This window comes from Pocillopora verrucosa, chromosome 7 (genome assembly GCF_036669915.1).
Source record: "Pocillopora verrucosa isolate sample1 chromosome 7, ASM3666991v2, whole genome shotgun sequence".
In the NCBI taxonomy this organism is placed as follows: domain Eukaryota; kingdom Metazoa; phylum Cnidaria; class Anthozoa; order Scleractinia; family Pocilloporidae; genus Pocillopora; species Pocillopora verrucosa.
This window is the reverse complement of record NC_089318.1, coordinates 5,262,018-5,280,584: the sequence shown is the minus strand read 5'-3', so window position 1 is coordinate 5,280,584 and position 18,567 is coordinate 5,262,018. Positions and strand designations below refer to the sequence as shown.

General features: G+C 39.6%; 1 protein-coding gene across 2 annotated transcripts; it reads right to left on the bottom strand.

Annotated features, from left to right (window-relative positions):
- Window positions 1-600: 600 nt before the first annotated feature.
- LOC131776396 (endoribonuclease Dicer-like) lies at window positions 601-16,532 on the bottom strand. Of its 2 annotated transcripts, XM_066170361.1 has the most exons (14): window positions 16,434-16,532; window positions 15,985-16,223; window positions 12,819-13,505; window positions 12,040-12,240; window positions 10,771-11,210; window positions 10,101-10,270; window positions 9,379-9,511; window positions 8,694-8,912; window positions 6,025-6,198; window positions 3,589-5,523; window positions 3,133-3,301; window positions 2,809-2,881; window positions 1,895-2,127; window positions 601-1,758 (listed from the first exon to the last, which is right to left on the bottom strand). In XM_066170361.1, the coding sequence occupies exons 2-14, from the start codon at window positions 16,214-16,216 to the stop codon at window positions 1,754-1,756; spliced, it is 4,671 nt and encodes a 1,556-aa protein (XP_066026458.1). In that variant the 5' UTR covers window positions 16,217-16,223; window positions 16,434-16,532; the 3' UTR covers window positions 601-1,753. The 2 variants fall into 2 exon arrangements, with proteins under 2 accessions (XP_066026458.1, XP_066026457.1); XM_066170360.1 differs by having other exon boundaries at window positions 601-2,127.
- Between the last annotated feature and the right edge of the window lie 2,035 nt (window positions 16,533-18,567).

Below are 18,567 nucleotides of genomic sequence, written 5' to 3'. Positions count from 1 at the left end.
CTGAAAGTTTGTTAAGGGAGTTATCGATGAAACAAGAAAAGTTTTGACTGTCTCTGGTGGAAACCGAATTTCAATTTAAGTATAAAATTTTATTAATTAAGTCCTTAATTTGTCTGCGACTGAATCGTTTAGCAACATGATCTGCAGTACTGATCTGTCACCAGAGGGATCTGTTTACCCAAATTCATCCGTTTACTGCTGGAATGAAGACTCAGAAATTTCCATGGATCTTAAAGGATCAAAATCTTAGGTTGCAATTTGGGGACACATGTCTTTTAGTTGGGCCTCTTTTAGAGCCGCTGGACGTCGTCTATCTGCTGTTCGTATAAGCTTTGACCGTCTCTTCGCTTTAAAACTGGCCACGCGGCACACGGAGGTTGTGACTATCAAGAAAACGTATGCGGTTATAATAACATTTTGGGTGATGTCCATGGTACTTTCGTCATCGTATGTCGCAGAGAGCCTTGTATCGCACAGCCATCTCACTGTAGCATCATGTTTGGCGATTGCCATTCCGTCGTGCGCGGTGATTTTGAACGAACGACTTTGTTATTTTCAACCAATAGATTTTTAAGGAAGTAAGGAATAATAGGTCACATAGTTGATACATAGCAGAAGCGATAATTTTAATTTGGTGCAGAAACTTAAGAGCTTAATTATTTCGGTCTCTGAAGCATTTCTGCTTATCCTCCTATGACAGCTTGGCTCACTATCTGTCACGGAGCGAGTAACGTAGCCATTTGTACTACAAACTCAAGCAAATTTATGCTAGTGAAAATTATTATTTATTACGGAATTAGGCGGCTTTTTTAGGAGGTTTCTCATATATGTATAGTTATTTTACACAAGGCTTTCCATTTTATTTCAATAACACTACTTACAACGAAAACACATATCGCGATTACCAAAATCGGTCTTGCATTCTTACATGCTGCACTTAAAACTGGTTAAAAAAATCTTTAAAAGGAAATGCCTGATTCTCTTGAAGCGATTTTATAACTAAAATTTTATCTTCATCAATTAAACTCATATACGAAATCACTACTTCTTTCAACGTTGTTGCTTTCAGAGTATCTGTTTTTCTTCTGAGTTGTTTTGCTGTACTTTTGCTTAGTTCGGGTTTTTCTCTCTTTTCCATAAATTGTTAGCGACGACGCCCTGACGCCCTGACGCCCACAAGATAAAAGCAAGAGTCGTTAAACAGATAAAAAGTAAATAAAAATCTTTTGAATTGTCATGGACACCCTCAAGTTAAAAACAAAAGTCACTTAAAAGACAAAATGTATATAAAAAATATTTCAAAGCCGTATTTATAATGCAAACGTCTAGACAAATGTCGATGTCTGAGAAAGTCAATGACAACACTTAAGGGACAGTGGTAAACAAAGTAATCTTAAACGACTCCCATTCATTCAAGGTACGTCACCTACATAAACGTAGCTCCTAGAGAGGAATACTCATAGCGGACCGATTATACACATTAATAAGCATAGGCACATACGAAAACCTACTTCCTATGAACAGTGTTCCACAGCATTATCTCAACAACACAAATCTAAGAAAGCACTTTGCCTCAATATTGATGTCCTCCAAGCACACACTGAAACTTAATCTTCCTCGTATACTGTAGCTCCTGTTGCGTGCCTGCAGTTTGACGTCAACATCCGGGACATCGGCCATGTGCTTTGTCGAAAATGAACTAGTCGCGTGTTTGTACTGGCATGTCTTGCTAACCAAAATTGTTGAGTTACGGTCACTCTAAAATCGAAACAGTCGGTAAGTTCCATCGTATTTTGTGTGTATTGTAATTTCGCTCGTTAAAGGTTCCTTATTGCCCAACTGAATGTTTACTCGGTTTGATTACTGGAACATTTATGGATTTTCATTGGAATACCTGTAAATAATTCGTTGAGTTTTCGCTTTCGAGTCTTATGCTTATGTGGTTCTGCGAACTGCCTAATATATACCGTGGCGTTCTCTTCTGAAGATTTCTTTTTCAGTCCTTCAATAGCAAGCTTGGCGGCTGTAGCTTTAGCAATCTTCTTGTTCGGTCCTTTTCCAGTGTACTTTCCCCAGTACACGCTCAGAGTGCACTGGATCTTTCCATCATCAAGGGTCACCGCTTTCCTGGAGAAAACAAAGCAAAAAAAAAAAACAATGAAAATTCGTGATCAAGAACCCATTGTTTGATAACCGATTGGCAAACAAGGCCTCTTTGACTCGTTATACGCGCGTGAGATGAAAGTAGCGCACACAAGAAGACGCGCCTGAAAAAGCCAGTAACGCTTGGTGTTACGTAAACCTTATGCGGCCACTTTCATGCGCGAGTTGTCATTCGCGCTTTTCGATGCTTTACTGACTGGTGTACAGATCATGAGCGGACTAGTGAACTTTTTTGTAGGAGTAAGATCATGCAATTTGGTAAATAAAACCGAGCCACTGCCGAAATTCTGTGTAATCTTTCTCAATATCTCCCTATCTCGAGATATAATGTTGAAAATTTCATGTTGCGCCACACTATTTTTGCGCTTCGTTTACGCCGAACAGTTTTATTTTCCGCCATTTTAGCATAATTCTAGCACTGTACACGTGCACATGCCAACGTTTTTGAAAAGGTCTCCCGCACTCTGCCACTCTTTAATGAACAATGTTTTTAAAGACTGCTTCCACAGTTCATAAATATCGTTTTTGGAAAAAATGCAGTCCATTACCCTCTAAAAATTGTTTTCACTTTTGGCGCAGTTAGTCTGAGACGTATGCAGGGAGAGTCAACCAACCCGGCATAACTGTACTGAACTGTACACTCACCCAAAGTCAGCCTTCCCGTCTTCCTCGTAGACAAGTCTGATGGGATTTCGCGGTATGTTCACTGAGTAATGATCTGAATAGAAAAATCATATCAATGAATATTTCTAGTGCTTTCTTCTAGGTTCGTTATTCAAGTGCCTTCCTTTACACTTTGGAGTTGATAGCTAGGGTTGAATTCTTAAACTCCATGCTGAATGTACTTTCTCTGACTCATTCTCACTCCTTTTCTTGCTTATTGCGAAAAAAACTTCGGAGCTCTCCGCTGATAAGGCTTTTAAGGATGGGAGGTTGATCCACCCTCGCGGGTGGCGATGGCCAACTTACCGATGTAGGGTTTCATCATGCGGTAGTACACACCCCAGGTTTTAGTCAAATCCATACCGCTGTCCAAAAATATCGCGCCTGCTACTGATTCAAAGATGTCACCAAGAACTTTAGGCGCCTCGATTCCTTCTTCTTCTTCAGACACGATAATAAATGGGTCAGCGGTGACCTGCCAAATAATTGTTAACGAAGAAACATACCTTATAAATCAACTGGAGAAAATATTCATTAACCCTCTGGCCCATGAGAGTAATTAGCACCTAATTTCTCCTTACGATATCAGCCCTGAATCACATGTTAAGGTCACGAGAATAAAGGAAACGTCTCTATCACCAACTAAAGAGGCTCTTGATTGTTCAACAACTTCTCCTTGTCAGCACCTCAGGAAATGTATGGAAGACAGAATGGAGAATAAGAAAACTGATGTAAAGGATTAAAGAATAAAGTTCACCCTACCGTTTGAAGCTGATTATCTTTCCTCTCTTCTGCAACATCTTCTACTCTGTCAACAAAGTTCTTCACCGTTTGGAACCACTTTGGAGACATATGCTTCAGATACTTGTGGTAGCTGTGTTTTACGGCAAGGGCGGCAAAGATGTTATTGTTCACCAAGGCCTGTCGTATATCGGTCAGTTCTCCGGGTGACAAGTTGACGTGACGGAAGTACAAATGTTGCGTGACCAAAAAGTCTAACAGAGCATCGCCGAGGAACTCGAGTCTTTCGTAACTTGGCGTGACACGGTTTTCGTGGTAGGACGCGTGGGTTAGCGCTTCTACCAAATACAACTTGTGCTGGAAATTGTACGAGATTGATTCGTTTTCAAAGTTTTCCAGGCCAGAAGTGAGGCGGAAAACCATATCTCCTTTATCTTGCGCTGCTGTTATTTTTGTCTGATCCGGCCAAAATCTAGCATAGCAACCCGATTTACTATTCTCCGCCCGCGGATCAATGTCGACTTTGACGACAACTTCAGGTAAAACTTTTAGCCCCAGAAACTTCATAAATCGCAACGCGCCAAGATAACCACAGGATATTAGATACGCTCCGATAAGTCCTTCGATGCTGTCAGCTATGGACTTGTCCGCTATCATTTGAGTGTTGCATTTCTGGCGCGCATGCTCTGTAGCAGTAAGTTTTGTCTTCTTTCCACTCTCTGAGGTCTCGTCAACTTTCATCGCCTCGACCGTGTCCCAGCTGTCAACTTCCATGGGTGGGCTACCTGTGGTGCGATTCGGTGGTACGTCGCCAAACTGACATCCCGTAGGACACCAAACGTCGCGAGCCAACTGCGTGTTCTGGAGATACTCGCCCAGAGATTTCTTGGCCGCTGCTCGGTACAACGCTAAATTACTAATCTGGTTTGTCCTACGTCGGGTCAGCTTGCCTTCGTCTTTATCACTGTATGTGCAGAAGAGATGAATAGACACGGCCAGCTTCAGAAATGAGTCCCCCAGCATCTCCAGCCTCTCCAGATTAAATGCATCTCCGCTGTGGGCGGTGGTAATAGCTTGAAGAACGAGAAAGGAGTCGGGGTGGTTAGCAGATGGTGGACTGTGAGGGAACATCAACCTGATGCCGGGGAAAAGCGCATCATCTTTTTCAGGGTCCCAAGTATCGTCTTCAACCTTCATGGGCGCTTCTCTTGAGCCCTCTTCAGCTCCAATGGGAGGAAGGGTTGATTCATCTGTTGTGTTGCGTACACCAGTAACCATGGCCTTGAGATCGGCAACGAGAAGGAGGGAGGTGACACGCTGAAGAATAGATGGTAGAATCTGAGACACGCTGAGAAGGGAAGCGCGAATGGGAATATCGTCACACAACTCTGGAACAAGACAAATCACATCTCGCTTGTTTTTTGTTCCTTGTTTTTGGTCCACAAGAAAATTCACTCTACTGGAGAGCTCTTTCACTTCCACCAGAGGTTGATTCCTATTCGAAATGCGTCCCCTTTCTCCGTATTTACGGCGAAAATATTTCTCATAAGTGTTGCCCTGCGACTTTTCTGGGAATGGAGACATCGGAGTCAGATCGCCACGAACATTCAAAACAGCGTACTTTTGTGGAGATTCAACGTAGCTTTTTGTTACCGCTGAGTCTACGACGATGGGCTGATTTCCACGGCTTTGTTTGGGTGCACGCGAAAGCTCTTCTCTCATGCAATCAAAGTCAATACTCCTTCCTGAAGCCTTCAACATAACAATGAAGTAACCATCCACACTTTCTGGTGTGAATTCCACAGGAGAGCGTAGAACGTGACTGAAGAGAAAGAGATGAAACTTGCGAAGAATGTTTAACTCTTGTTTAGTGATGTTTACACGCAAAGGAGATCTGTGACACTGCAAGGATACCGTGACTTCGCCATAGTTAGGATACAGTTTGAACGATCGTATCTGAAGAGTGAAAAAATTTCATTGTAAAATGTAGGGCAACATCCGCAGTCAAACCCTAATTTAGGTCAATATTTTGAGCAAGTCTTATCGTTTAAGGAGTAGAACCTCACAATTGTTATTTTACGAAGGGTCGACTGTTACTAAGGTTTACAGGTCAAAAAAACTGACTGCCTGTTACTACGCACTCTCAGTGTCCTACAAAGTAAGAATCGTTCCTATTTTAAACTGCGAGGTCCTTGATAGTGTGTGTGGTAAAAGTGGTATATTTTTTAATCGGGGACCTTTAGTAGCTAGTGAGAATTCAAAGTAAAACAACCAAACTGCCTAAAGCGCGGGAAAATGCAGACGATCAAGTCGTGATTGGTTTTAGTTTTGCAGCTGATCGGCTGAAAGAGAGGTTCGAGTTTTCTGGACCAATCACAGAGCGACACTGGATTGAAAATTGCTCAACAGAATTCGGTTACTTGACAACAAATGAAATATTAATAATCAAGTACTAACCCAAGGAACTCTTTTCGTTGTCAGCATTCCAAACGTGCAAGTTTTATCGAGGAACAGTGGCTTACTAACGACAAACTCTTGTGGCTGAGTAAGTTTAGTGACTTGTATGGTGATGGTCGTGAGGAACTGGGGCTGACCATCCTGTACCAAGCTGCTGACAAATACTTCAGGAACCTGGGCAAAAACAAAACATCAGGGCTCAGTAGTGTAAAGGGCGGATAACGCTATCCAACGGATAAATCGCTATCCAGCCGATAAGTGATAGCAAAACATACTGCGTTATCCACCGGATAGAGTTTTATCCGGTGGATAGTGGTATCCAACCTCAGAACAACCGGGGCCAGGTAAAGAAGGTGTAAATATTTTGTCAAGAGCATGAACCGAAGGAGAAACTTGCGCTCAACGTTGGGATTCGAGCATGGGTTTCATGGTCGAACGCTCTGCCAACGGCGCTACAGAAAATAAGCTGTATACTCAGTCATACGAAATCTTTGGGGTAATCTGGGGTGCAATAGTATCAACCTCGTTCCCAGGGCCTTTTCCCCTCCCCCAACTCTACCCCTAACTAAGGAAAAAGGCCCTGGGAACGAGGTTGCAATGGTATATGCTAATTGAGAGTGAGAGGGCCGAATTGGAGAGTATTTTGCTCTCGGTCCTAAGTAGTTATGAACCAAGCACAGCAACGTGCGTGTGTCATGACCAAGAAAGAAATATTTTTCCGTGCGGCCCGGCTTAAATCAACCAATAAGTATTTCATCATATGATAGCCGCTCTCCTTCATTCCTCCTTCCTTTTTTCAGCTCGCACCTGGCGAGGCCGTATGCACCGTCGTAGAGCTTTTTCCGGCCCCGCCCACCCCACCGCGCATGGACTTAACACAATGTTTTACGATAAAAGCGGACTGGGTCTTACCTCGGCCGCACCGACACAGAGGTCAAACGTCTACGCATGTGCGAACGTTTAGTCCCATGCTTTCAGGGCTGTCAGAACTAAGTTGTCTCACTTGAATTAGAAACACCCCCCAAGTCACTCAGTCACGGGGTTTTAGAAGCGAATAACTTTTTTTTATTAAAGCTAAAAAAAGAATGGTAAATTAACTGGATACCCGTACTTGAATAAACTTAGATTGAAAAGTCTCAAGTTTTCCTTTTCTCATTTTTTCTTTCAATTTTCTGTCACTTGTTTTGCGAGACTGCGGTTGTTTCTTATGTTTTCCTTTCAAATTTCGCGCGGGAAATTAGCTCATGACCGGCCGGGATTGATCCCCTCACGCATGCCCGACGTTTGGTTACTGGGTTGGCTATTATTGGGTCGGTCAGTGTAAAACGCAGACTACCAGACTACAGAACGGGGTTAAAGTGCAGACTGAGGATAAAATGTAGGCTGAAGACTGCAGAACAGGGGTAAAATGCAGACTTGGTTCTAAAACAACTGCCCGCTTCCCCGGAAAAGAGTTTCAAGAGTGAGCTGGATCGAGGCCGCGTAAGTCGTGAGAACCTGGCAATAATTGTCACTGCGATTGATTTCCTCAGATGGTTTTGGCGTTGACATTTTGTTTTAAGGTAAGAACGAGAAATTGAAGTGTTTGAATATGCAGTTCACAGCCAGCTTAATACATTTCCCATGTTAAGGAATAAACACTTCTACTGAGCAACATAAGATAGCTTTAACATACAGGTAGCTCATGTATACTTTGTTTGGCCTTGAAAGTAGAAGCGATAGACTTTCATCACACATCGGCAGTTTCGATTACTTGGAAAATTAAAACTTTTTTCTCGCACCTTTGTTTTGCGTTGCGAAGTTAGGCGTGCAAATTATTTGAATTTAATGCAAATTTGTGGGTGCGAGATAAGGATCTAATAAAAAACCTCAAAACAAGATCCCCAGCGCCCAATTGTTCGAAGGCCGATTAGCGCTAACCCGGGGTTACTGAGTTTTAATCTGGGTTTCTTTAGTCCCTTCTTCAAAGGCCAATTTCAGATAATTTCTTCAATTCTTTTTAGAACACCCAAGCATCAAATTGTAGGCAAAAATAAATATACTGAGTATGCCTTTCAAGCTTTCAGATTTGAGGTCAGATTTCACGCTAACCCTGGCTTATCTTAACCTAGCTTTGAACAACCTGGCCCAGATGTTTGCCTCTCTTATTCCGCTTGGTGTTTCACTTCAGTTTCAACCCGAGGTAAATCTGCGGCTATGATGGTCAACTTAACCTATGTTGGGCTTCTTGTTGGCTGACAAGGGTTGCTTCGGAAATTTAATTTTGCTGTGACGTATTTTTATTCATTGGAAAAATGGCAGAGTCTTCCTTAAATTGAAACAAACTAGCAAACAGAAGTCTCAAGTTCCTTTTAAGTTTAATGATTTAGAGATACCAGAAATGTTCATAAATTTCAACTAAAGAACCAAGTCTGCATTTTAACCCTGGTCTGTAGTCTTCAGTCTGCATTTTACCCTCAGTCTGCATTTTAACATTGGTTTCACACTGACTGTAATTTGATGAGAATGGGGCCAATAAAAATTATTCAGGGAGAGGTAGACCCTCTAGCTGACTGACCAAATTTATGAATAGACAGTGCATTGTGAGCAACATTGTACTGAAATGTAAGTTAACAGTTTAATATGTAAGTGTAAGTCACAGGCCAAATTTGTGACATTCAACTACTTACCTTTCTCATATACTGTCGTCTTCTCTTCTTTGTTCCAGCTTTTGGTTTCTTTCCGCCGGACTCAGCTGCAGCTTCTTCTTCTTCCAAATCACTTTCCTCGTCAGATAAAGTCTGCTTTGGTAACAGGTCATCATCAAGTTCACCAATCTTGTGAAGCAGCTCACAGGCTCTGAGCGCAGCGACCATCTTGGCTTGGCTCTTACTTGGCATTGGTTCACCCTGATGAAATGCAGAGAGAGATGATTCTGATATGAGCGATTTACATGTAATTTCTCCTTGTAATTCCAATATCTTGCATTACAAACAGGTTATGAGAACCTATAAGTTTGTCACCTTTAAGGTTTTGTCTTGATATAAAACCATATTCTCCTCTCCAATTTACAAGGAAATGTATGGCAGTTTGTAGAGAGAATCTTACAGAATCTTGGAGAGTTACTGGGGTAATTCCCAAGAGCTAACAAACAATTCTCGTGCTAAATTACAATGCTTTTCCTTGAAACTTGGTTCAAAGAATGAGAGCAGTTTTGAATTGAGAGTCACAAAACCAAAACCAGAGTACCAATAACCAATCAGAAGACAGATAAACATTATCAATAGCCAATGAGAATGACAGTGAAAATATGCATATTTCTGTGGTAGGTTTTTTATTTCTTTATTTAAACAAAGAGAAGTCCTCCAAACTCACTATTATATCTTCACGTATTGGACAGTTTCTTGGAAGTGTTAGTTTACACTTGTAACCATCTTTCCCAATTTCTTTGACCTTGTAAACTGGCTTGGGCCGAGTAAACCGGTCTCCTGGAAGCTTTGAACAGTACCTGAAATGACAAAAGTAGAAATATTGATACAATTCTAGGTTTATAAAGTTTATAATAAGTAATTAATCTTCTCTATATTAAATATGAGACCCTGAGTTAAAATTTAAAAGAGCATAACTTTTATGTTGATGTGGTGTAAGAGCTTTTAAAGAGGCAGTGTAATCCCTTATTTTGAACTCAACAGGTACAAAAAAAGTCATCAAACTGGTAGACTTATCCTTTTACCTGCAGAAGTTTCACAAATTTCAAGTGATTTTTGGCAAAAAATAAGAGGTAATACAAGCAGTAAATTGTACCAGTTGCCTCCAGAAAAGGAGAACAATGGAGAGCTGTCAATTATTAATCAGTTTGTTGTTGCTACAGAGTGATCTTGAGTTTTGTGGGGAAGCAAGCAGCTGGCTTTACAGCAATACTCATGGTAAATACAAATCACCCCTTTCACAATAGGAGCCCAAGTTTGTTACCCATAAATGGCACATCTTCCTTTTTTACACTTACATTACTCAACAATAAACAACTCAACCAATACTGGTAATCTTGAATCTAAAACCATGTCAAAATTGGAAGTTAATAAATTCCTTGCACTTACTTTGAAAGTAGAGAAACACTACTGCTCATAGTTACTCTAGCTCCCTTTCCATTTACCGGTATGTACGGCGGCAAGAAATCTGTGTCTACTGATTCATTACACTCCTCTGCTGATGGCTCCAACCGATCATGGCATCTTTCCAACAAGGTTTCCTCAATTGCACGCAACATCTAGGGTAGAAGTCATTTTTAAATAGCTTCCTAAGAGTATATATTTGTTACTGTCATTCACTCAGGTTATGTGTTTTTCTCCAATATTTAAACCAACTTTACCAGCTCAGCTTAAAGCTGGTTTTAATGGCAGCCTGTATAAACAATCTAAAAGGCCGGACTATGACACTGATATCTACATTCCCTATTCTTTGTGAGAAATGCATGGGTTCCTTAATGTCCCCTGCCAATCATCACAGAGGAGATGAGGCTTATGGCTTATTATCCTTTCCTGAGTTGATTAGAATGTCTAACTATTTGCAGATGTCTTAGCAAAGACAGCACACTTCTCAGTTATTCTAAGACCCTGAGTGTTGGTCGGCAGTCTGGGGCTTAAACCCTCAACCTCCCACACCATAGTCTGGTGCTCTACAACCTCAGCTAAACATGATCAATGACAATCACCAGAATACAGGATAGGTATGGATTTTTTACTGACTTTATTACTTTAAAAAATGTACCTCCAATTCATTCTCTTTTTCCACTTTCTCTTTTTCATCCACCAGCATGTAGTACCTGGAACCTTTGGCACGAGCTCTGCCCTTTGACTGTACATAGGAACGATAATTCTGTGGGAAATCAAACCTGCAGACAACATTGCACTTGGGAATATCTAATCCCTCTTCAACAACAGAGGTGGCTATCAGCACATTGAATTCATGTCTTTTCTTGTCATTTCTGAACTTGCGCAGCACTTCCTCCTGTTTCTTAAAATTCATCTCTGCGTTACTGGAGTAGTTAACCATTGCACCTGTGCCGTGACCAATCACAAAGTTACTTTTGATGAATGAGAGCTCCTGATCTAGTTTAGCAGCCATGTTAAGCTGTTTGCTGAGGATCAGTGCTGTGTATCGTCTTTCAACAAACACAATGGCACAGAGGGTCACCTCCTCTTCAGACGCTGCAAAATAACCAAACTGAGGATCACCAAGCTGTTTTACAGAGTGGCATTCAAAAACCACTCTTGCACATAGAATTCAGAAAAAAGATTTCAAGAAAGCTCCAATCTAAAAGCTGGCTTTTGAGTTTGTAGGGATTAAGAGAAGAACAAAGATAAACCTACATGATCATTATTATTCTTATTATTTTTAACAATCAGCTAAATCTTCCTCTAGGTGAGGCTGGGTAGAAAATGTAGCCATATTTGATCCTTTTGCCATTGTGATTGTTTTTCAACTGAAAGCCTTTTCTTGATTGAATGAGGAGATGGTTACAGGAAGTTCAAAATGTCCTCTAAATATCGATCTCCTCTGAGAGATTATTATGGTTGCTATTATCATAATTTTTGTTCTTAAATTTCCTACTATAAAAATTGTAATCATTATGGTGCTATTATTATCATCAATACTTTTTTTATTAGCACTACTACTATTAATATTAGTGCCATCAGATATTATTGATGTTATTACTGTTACTATAATAGAGGATTCCATTTCACCTCTTCCTGCTAAGAGCGAACCAAAACAAATTTCTCCTCACAATAACATTACAATTCTAATATGAAGGAGCTGAGGAGAGAGAAAAATAATGGGCAGTGGATGTCTTGAAATTTAACACAGAGTCTCAGGGTTGAGATTTTAGGAAGGTTTGGAGAGATCTTAGGTGTGAAAGGGTCAACTTGTGATAAGAAATGCAAAAATATCCACTTTGCCAATCTTCTGTTTTGGTTTCTACTAAGGATATAAAAAAATAAGTTTCATGAATAAAGCAGTCAGCAGACTATTCCTTACCTTCATGCTGTGAGTTAGCAAACTCCCTGAAAACACTCAGAAGTTTTTGAAGTTTAGGCATGAAGTAACAATGTCCACTTTCCTCAGACCCATCACTTTCAGTAAAATTACAATAAGTGCCTTGCAGTTGACGCAGCCTTTTGGCACTGTACTCGTAAAACATTTTTCCTTCTCTGCTGCTTTGAACCTTGCATGCTCTGTCTACAAGAAAAGATCAAGGTTTATAAGTGCATTCCATTCCAGTTGATCAAAAGATGCCAACAAAGGCATTTTTATCCATCTCAGGTTAATTTTGCTTGAATTGGAATAATTCAGTCTTATGAGCAGAGAGTTTGGCACGCTCTGATTCTTTTCCAATAAATATTACGTCAATCTCTGGTTTGTAGGCTAAACTCTGACCCTCAGAGTGACTAGCATCCAATTTGTTCTTACAATATAACGCCAGCCTGAGTCAACCATTAAGGTAATAAGAATAAAGGAAATGATCACCAACTAAAGAAGCTCTTGATTGTTAAACAGGTTCTCCTTGTCAGCATCTTAGGAAATATATAGAGAACAGTTTGGAGAACATGTATACTGATGTTAGGGTGTAATGATTTAAAGCAAAATTTAAAAACAATCCTACATAGCCAAAATGTTTGGAAATGGAGGCATGAGATTTTTTCCCTTCTTTTTGGAAACTAATATTTGGTTCATGTTGACTTTATTATGATTTTAAAAACTTGACTTGAACTTGGGGCACAGTGACATTTATCTCTAAAACTGAAACTGTACCATACCTAGATCCTCGATTAAGTATTCCGCCACTTTAAATGCAGCCCAAGGGCCCAATTCATCCAATGTCTCCTTACATTCCATCAAGGCCAACCTAGCATTCCGGTGCGCATGTTCATCACAGCTGGACACCTGAGGGTTGCAAAGAAGATCAATTCCTTGTGTTAAGACATCTGACAGTTTCTTGATCAAAATGTTCACATTTTCATCAGTGCTCTGGCTTGGGTAAACAAGGACCAGTTCTTTGGGTTTAGCAGCATATTTTTCAACATCATCATCTTGACTTGTTTTGCATGTAGATCTTAATGTGCGTTCCAGCGCTTCGATCTCTGATTCAATTTTATAAGGTTTTACTTTTCCATTTACTATCGAGGCAGTTAAACCCATAACTTTGGGTAATGGGCGCTGTGGGCAATTGCTGAAGTACTGCATTATCTGTCTGTAAGGATGATTCTTCTTGGCGTGGTGGCATTCATCGAAGATCAAGAGATTCACTTGTGAAAGAAGTATGTAGCTATGTGACAGCAGGTTGAGGAATATTTGAGCTGTCATGACCAGAACGTTGAATGTATTGAACTCATTTTCCCAAGTGGGCTTCTTCCAGAAATCTACTCCCATCTCTCCAACATAATGCCTGACTTTCAAGTCAGTATGTTTTGCAATTGCTTTTGCCTGTTGGCTGGCTAGTGGAACTGGAAAAAAAGGAAGAACAAGTTAGTTACAAGGGGAGTAGATTTCCTCTAGAACCCTCAAGCTCCTTTCGACTCAAGGAAGTCAGAATAACAGGACATGAAAGACTCTGAAAAAGATTAATTTAAATAAGCTCTCCAGCAAGCCCCTTAAGATACAGTGTTTATGTTTGATGATATAGACTATATGCTCGAATCCTGGGAATCCTTATTTAACTCAGTGCTTGAATAGCAATGTCCTTGGTGTGAGAAATGTGTGAAACAGCTTCAAGAAGTTCCTTGAATGTCCAAACCCACTTTAGATCAACTGCATCTCAGAGATACCTATCTCAAAGCTGCAAGGATTTTATGTTCTTCTGATGACTGAAGAAAGTATAAAGTTGAGAGAAGCAAAGCTGTCAGAGTCATTTGTAATGCTAAATGTGAATATTTTAATGATACTTTTGATGCCAACAAGAACAATTCCAAGTCAATGTGGAAGACAATTAAATCTTTAACAGGTGGCAAAAAGAATGCAAAATCTTTCAGTTGCTTCAAAGATGGTGACTGCATTACTGATGACAAAAAAGGCATGGCTGATCTATTTAACAGACATTTTGCATCCATGACTGGAATTTTAAGATCTACTTTGCCAAGTGTCAACTGGAATTTTGACAACCTACACAACTTTGTCAATTCAAGAAAACACCCTGATGTGCCATTTCCTGTTCCTACAGTAACACCATCCATTGTCAATACAATTTTTTTGAGTATCAGTCCTGATCAAGCTGTTGGTATTCATTGTATCAGATCACATTTATTGAGGATAGCAGCTCCTGAAATAGTGCCTTCTGTTGCCCGGCTTAGAAATATTTTCATTGAGAATGGAGTGTTCCTTAAGTGATGGAAGAAAGCAAAAGTCACTCCTTTGTTTAAAGGTGGCAAAAAAGATGATCGTTCCAATTTCCCACTATCAGTCCTTCCAGTGCTTTCAAAAGTGGTTGAATGTTATATCCATGACTGTTTCTATGCCAGTCTGTCTGAGAACAACCTTATCTGACCATGGTCAGTCTAAATTTAGAAAACAGCTCAGCTCTGAAACTGCTTTGGTGAAGATCATTGATCAGTTGACTAATCTCAATAAAGACCATATCAGTGCTCTAACAATGATTGATTTTCGAAAGACCTTTGACATGGAAGAACATCAAATCCTTCTTATGAAGCTCGGGGCTTATAGTGTGGCTAAAACCCCGTCATCATGGTTCCAATCCTATTTAATAAACAGGCAACAAGTTGTTTCTATTGATGGCAGTGACTCTATACCTTCTGTGATTAAGCATGGTGTCCCTTAGGGAAGTATTCTGGACCCATTGTCTTTCATTCTTTTTATCAACATTACTTGCTTTTCTATGGGTTATCTTCCCAAATAGATCTATATGCTGATGATACCACTTTAACATCATCTGCTCAATATAAAGACACTTCATCTTTCTCTTCTTATGTTGAAAATGTTTGTAAAAAACTTTCTCAACACACGAAGTAATGACATTGATATTATGAGAGCATGATGAGACCAGTATTAAATTAAGTTGCTCTTGTTTGAACCAATGGTAAAAAGGACCTTTTAGGTAGAGCGCTGAGATTATAGAAGCGTGTAGCTAGACTTATTATGGATGCTGATTCTTAGGTCTCTCTGTCAGATTATTAGATGATTTAAGTTGGTTATCTTTTCATGAGGAGGCTAAAATTTCCAAATGTCTAATTGCATTTAAGAGACTATGAGGAGAATCATTTGCGTATATTACTTGCCTTTTAACATATAATAGTGTTCTTCACTCTTGTAACACTGGGAATGCAAACTATAACTTAGTATGCCCAAAGTTAAAACGTAAATTAGTTGGCGGCAAAACTTTCAATGTTACCGTATGTCAACTATGGAACAGTTTACTTATCACCTTATGACAGAAGACATCTGTACAAAGTTTTAAAAATGCCTTAAGGCAATTTTTTCTCAGAAGTCAACAGAATTTGAATCATTTTATAGTTTAATAGGTTCCTTTTTACAGTTTCATGACTCTGTCATTTAATCCTTGAGATCTACTTTATGTTAGATTTTATCATAGGACTTTTAATTTTTTAACTGTTCTTTTATTTCTTTAATAATGTATTTATTTTTACTTCTGGATATCTAGATTTGTATTAGTATTATCATTTTTGGCTATTAAGTGCTACCCTCTTTAAATAAATTAAAGATTTTACTAGAATGTAAACCACATTCTAGATCTTATATTTTAGTTTCTGGCATCGAAAGTTCAAATATATCATAATCAGACCAAAACAAGGAAAGATCTATGATCATTTCCTCTATTTCCATTGAATTGTATTTAAACCGTATGCGAGGACCGCCACTACCCCTCTTCACTACCCCGGACCCGCGCTGAGATATCGTACCCACTCCCCCAAGGTAAAGCCGATCTCAAAAAGACGAAACATACACAGATACCTGTATTTACAAGGAAGAAAGTTCTTCGCCCGCCGTCTTTATAGTTTCCTCTTACTTCATGAGCGAGTTCTTTTATAAGCATGACACTTATAAACGTTTTGCCAGTTCCCGTGCCCAGACATACGATGGTGTTCCTTTCCTTCGCCCGCTCTAGAAGCTCCACTTGATACGGCCGAGCTGAAAAATTCTCAACGGTTTCTCCACCTGTTTTGCTTTCGGAAGCTTTTTCCATGGTTTCACTTAATAAAATTACAAATGATGAAAAAAGCTTGAGTGTCAATACAAACTACGACGCCCTACGTTGGAAATCCTCTCACAAAGAAGGGAGATTTAACCGGGAAATTTATTCAGACACAGAAGGTTATTAAGGAAATTATAGGAATTATTAGAGTGGTCGAAATAGGGACAAACAGTTGATCGCCTCCGATCAAGAAATTGCATTCGCTTACCTGATAATTCCTTCACCAAAAAATAAAAACTTTCTTCGACGGTGGAATATTCTCAGCCGAAGATAAAAAGTGAAAATGCTTCGCTAAGCAAAATTAATATTACGATATGTCACCATTTCTTTGACACCTTGCCTTATTTGGTTATTTGCTTAATTAACCCTACAACACAGAACAACAGGAAACCGGCCATGGCATTATTGTGCTTTCCTAGAAAGTACCAAGCATCGATATCCGGGAAAACAACGATTACGTCAAACAAGAGATTTAAAAAAAAAAAAAAAAGATATGTAAATATTCCACGTGGCTGGCTTTGAGTTGTAACACTTTCATCAAACAATGTCACGCGCGCTAAAAGAAAATTGTGGTTTTATTTGACTATGGAACTCAACCATGCATATTGATAAAATGGATTGCTTTAAATATATCTTTCATTTTAAAAAGAAAGCGTCCCATATTTTTCGGCGCTTGATGATATCAGTGAGTCAGTTAAGTATTCCGTATAATAAGAGGAAGGCAGAATGTTTCCAGGAAAATTTTCGAAATCGTGAAATTTTTGAAGCATGAGGGCAAACCTTTGAAAGCATTTTTACAAGGGAAACAAGATCGATTTTTAATTCGGGCATAATTGAATATGTTTTCCCAAAGTTTTAGGCACTCTACTTAGCTGTAAGTCCGTGACCGGTGTTTCAGCGAACACCTCTTTAATCTAAAGGGTTACGCCAAAAGTTTGCCCTTTGGAATCTTGTTAATCTTCTCATAACGTTAAGAACTAATTTTTTTGTCTCCTTTGTTAAGGCAAAGGTATTTTTATTCGGTACAAGAAGATATTCAAAGTATTACGAAATGGCTCTGCCATAAATACGCTGCATGTTTATGCTAGAGTTTTCTCTTCCATGTTAGACACATATCGGCGAATTTCATTCCAAGTGCCACGGAAATTCTAAGAAAGGATTGACGTCAATGACTGAGGACCAATTAATATTTATCACCCCAAAGGTGATGATCAAGTAGTATGTAGTCGCCATAACGAATTTTAAACTCTGACGTTTCGAGCGGCTTTTAACACTCCACTAACTTTTTTATCTTTATAAAAATAATGAAGAAAGAATTCTATCTAAAGGAATCTAAGCAACAGATCGCACTTTCTATCGGTTTACTGGCGTAATGACCCAGGCGGAAAAGCTCGGAAAATTTATAAACCACGAGCCGGAGGAGAGTGATAAACCAACTTTTCAATGGCGCTTGTAGCCCCTCAGTTCTTTTATAAATTGTACATATATCATATAAATATGTTCCGATGCGCATTACAAATGATGAAGATAACTTTTCTCGTAGTGGGGGCTTCTGCACTCGTTAACTTTCTCTTCAAGCTTCTCGCATACAACTTTCACAGAAACTTATGGAGATTGAACAGAGGGAGGCAGAGGATTGGTCGAACCCTGCAGCAAATATGTAGGAGCTAAGAATAGGAGATTTTCTCGTCTCTCACAGGGAGAAAGTGAAATTGGATTAATAAAATGTAGGACTGGTTAATAGCCATCACCAGGCATCAGGAAAGATTCCAGTGCAAATTATTCAGTCTGATCCGATTAGCAAGTGAGAACAAGTCATAACAAGAATATCAGGGGGCAGCATTTAATTTGAAAGACTGATAGCTGGTGACGAGCGAGTGCGTTCGATTTCAGACACCTTACTATCGATCTCCAGCTAATTTTAGATGATTGTAACTAATCAAAGTTGAAAGGCTTAGAAACTTAATTCTGAACCGCTTTCCTTCAGCCTCTCCTAATATTCAATGCAAATAAACTCGTCAGAAAAGAACCAACCATGGATAATACAAGGGACTGGCACTACCTGTCTCTTCCAGTATCCATGTACATACAATTTACATTCTAGAACCAAAAGCCGACATAGGACGTGCAGAAGTGAGCCAGAGATATAAAAGGCGAACTTGAGTGATGTCCAGTTACTGATCTGAGCTACAAATAACTCTCAGCCGTGAGAGACCATATACCATCTGAAGATGGAAACCACAAGCCCTAAAATAGTGCTGATTCCGAAGCATTTGTCATTTAATAGAATCAACTACTAACTTAGCAGGTAATTTAGTGTTAACAACTGAGTTGAAAACGTA

Excerpts from the sequence above, each read along its gene's own strand:
- LOC131776396 (XM_066170360.1), bottom strand. The coding sequence starts at position 16,216 with ATGGAAAAAGCTTCCGAAAGCAAAACAGGTGGAGAAACCGTTGAGAAT. Across the intron at positions 8,913-9,378 it reads CAATACGTGAAGATATAATA|GGTGAACCAATGCCAAGTAA; the intron begins GTGAGTTTGGAG and ends GCATTTCATCAG. Across the intron at positions 2,882-3,132 it reads CATGATGAAACCCTACATCG|ATCATTACTCAGTGAACATA; the intron begins GTAAGTTGGCCA and ends TTTTCTATTCAG.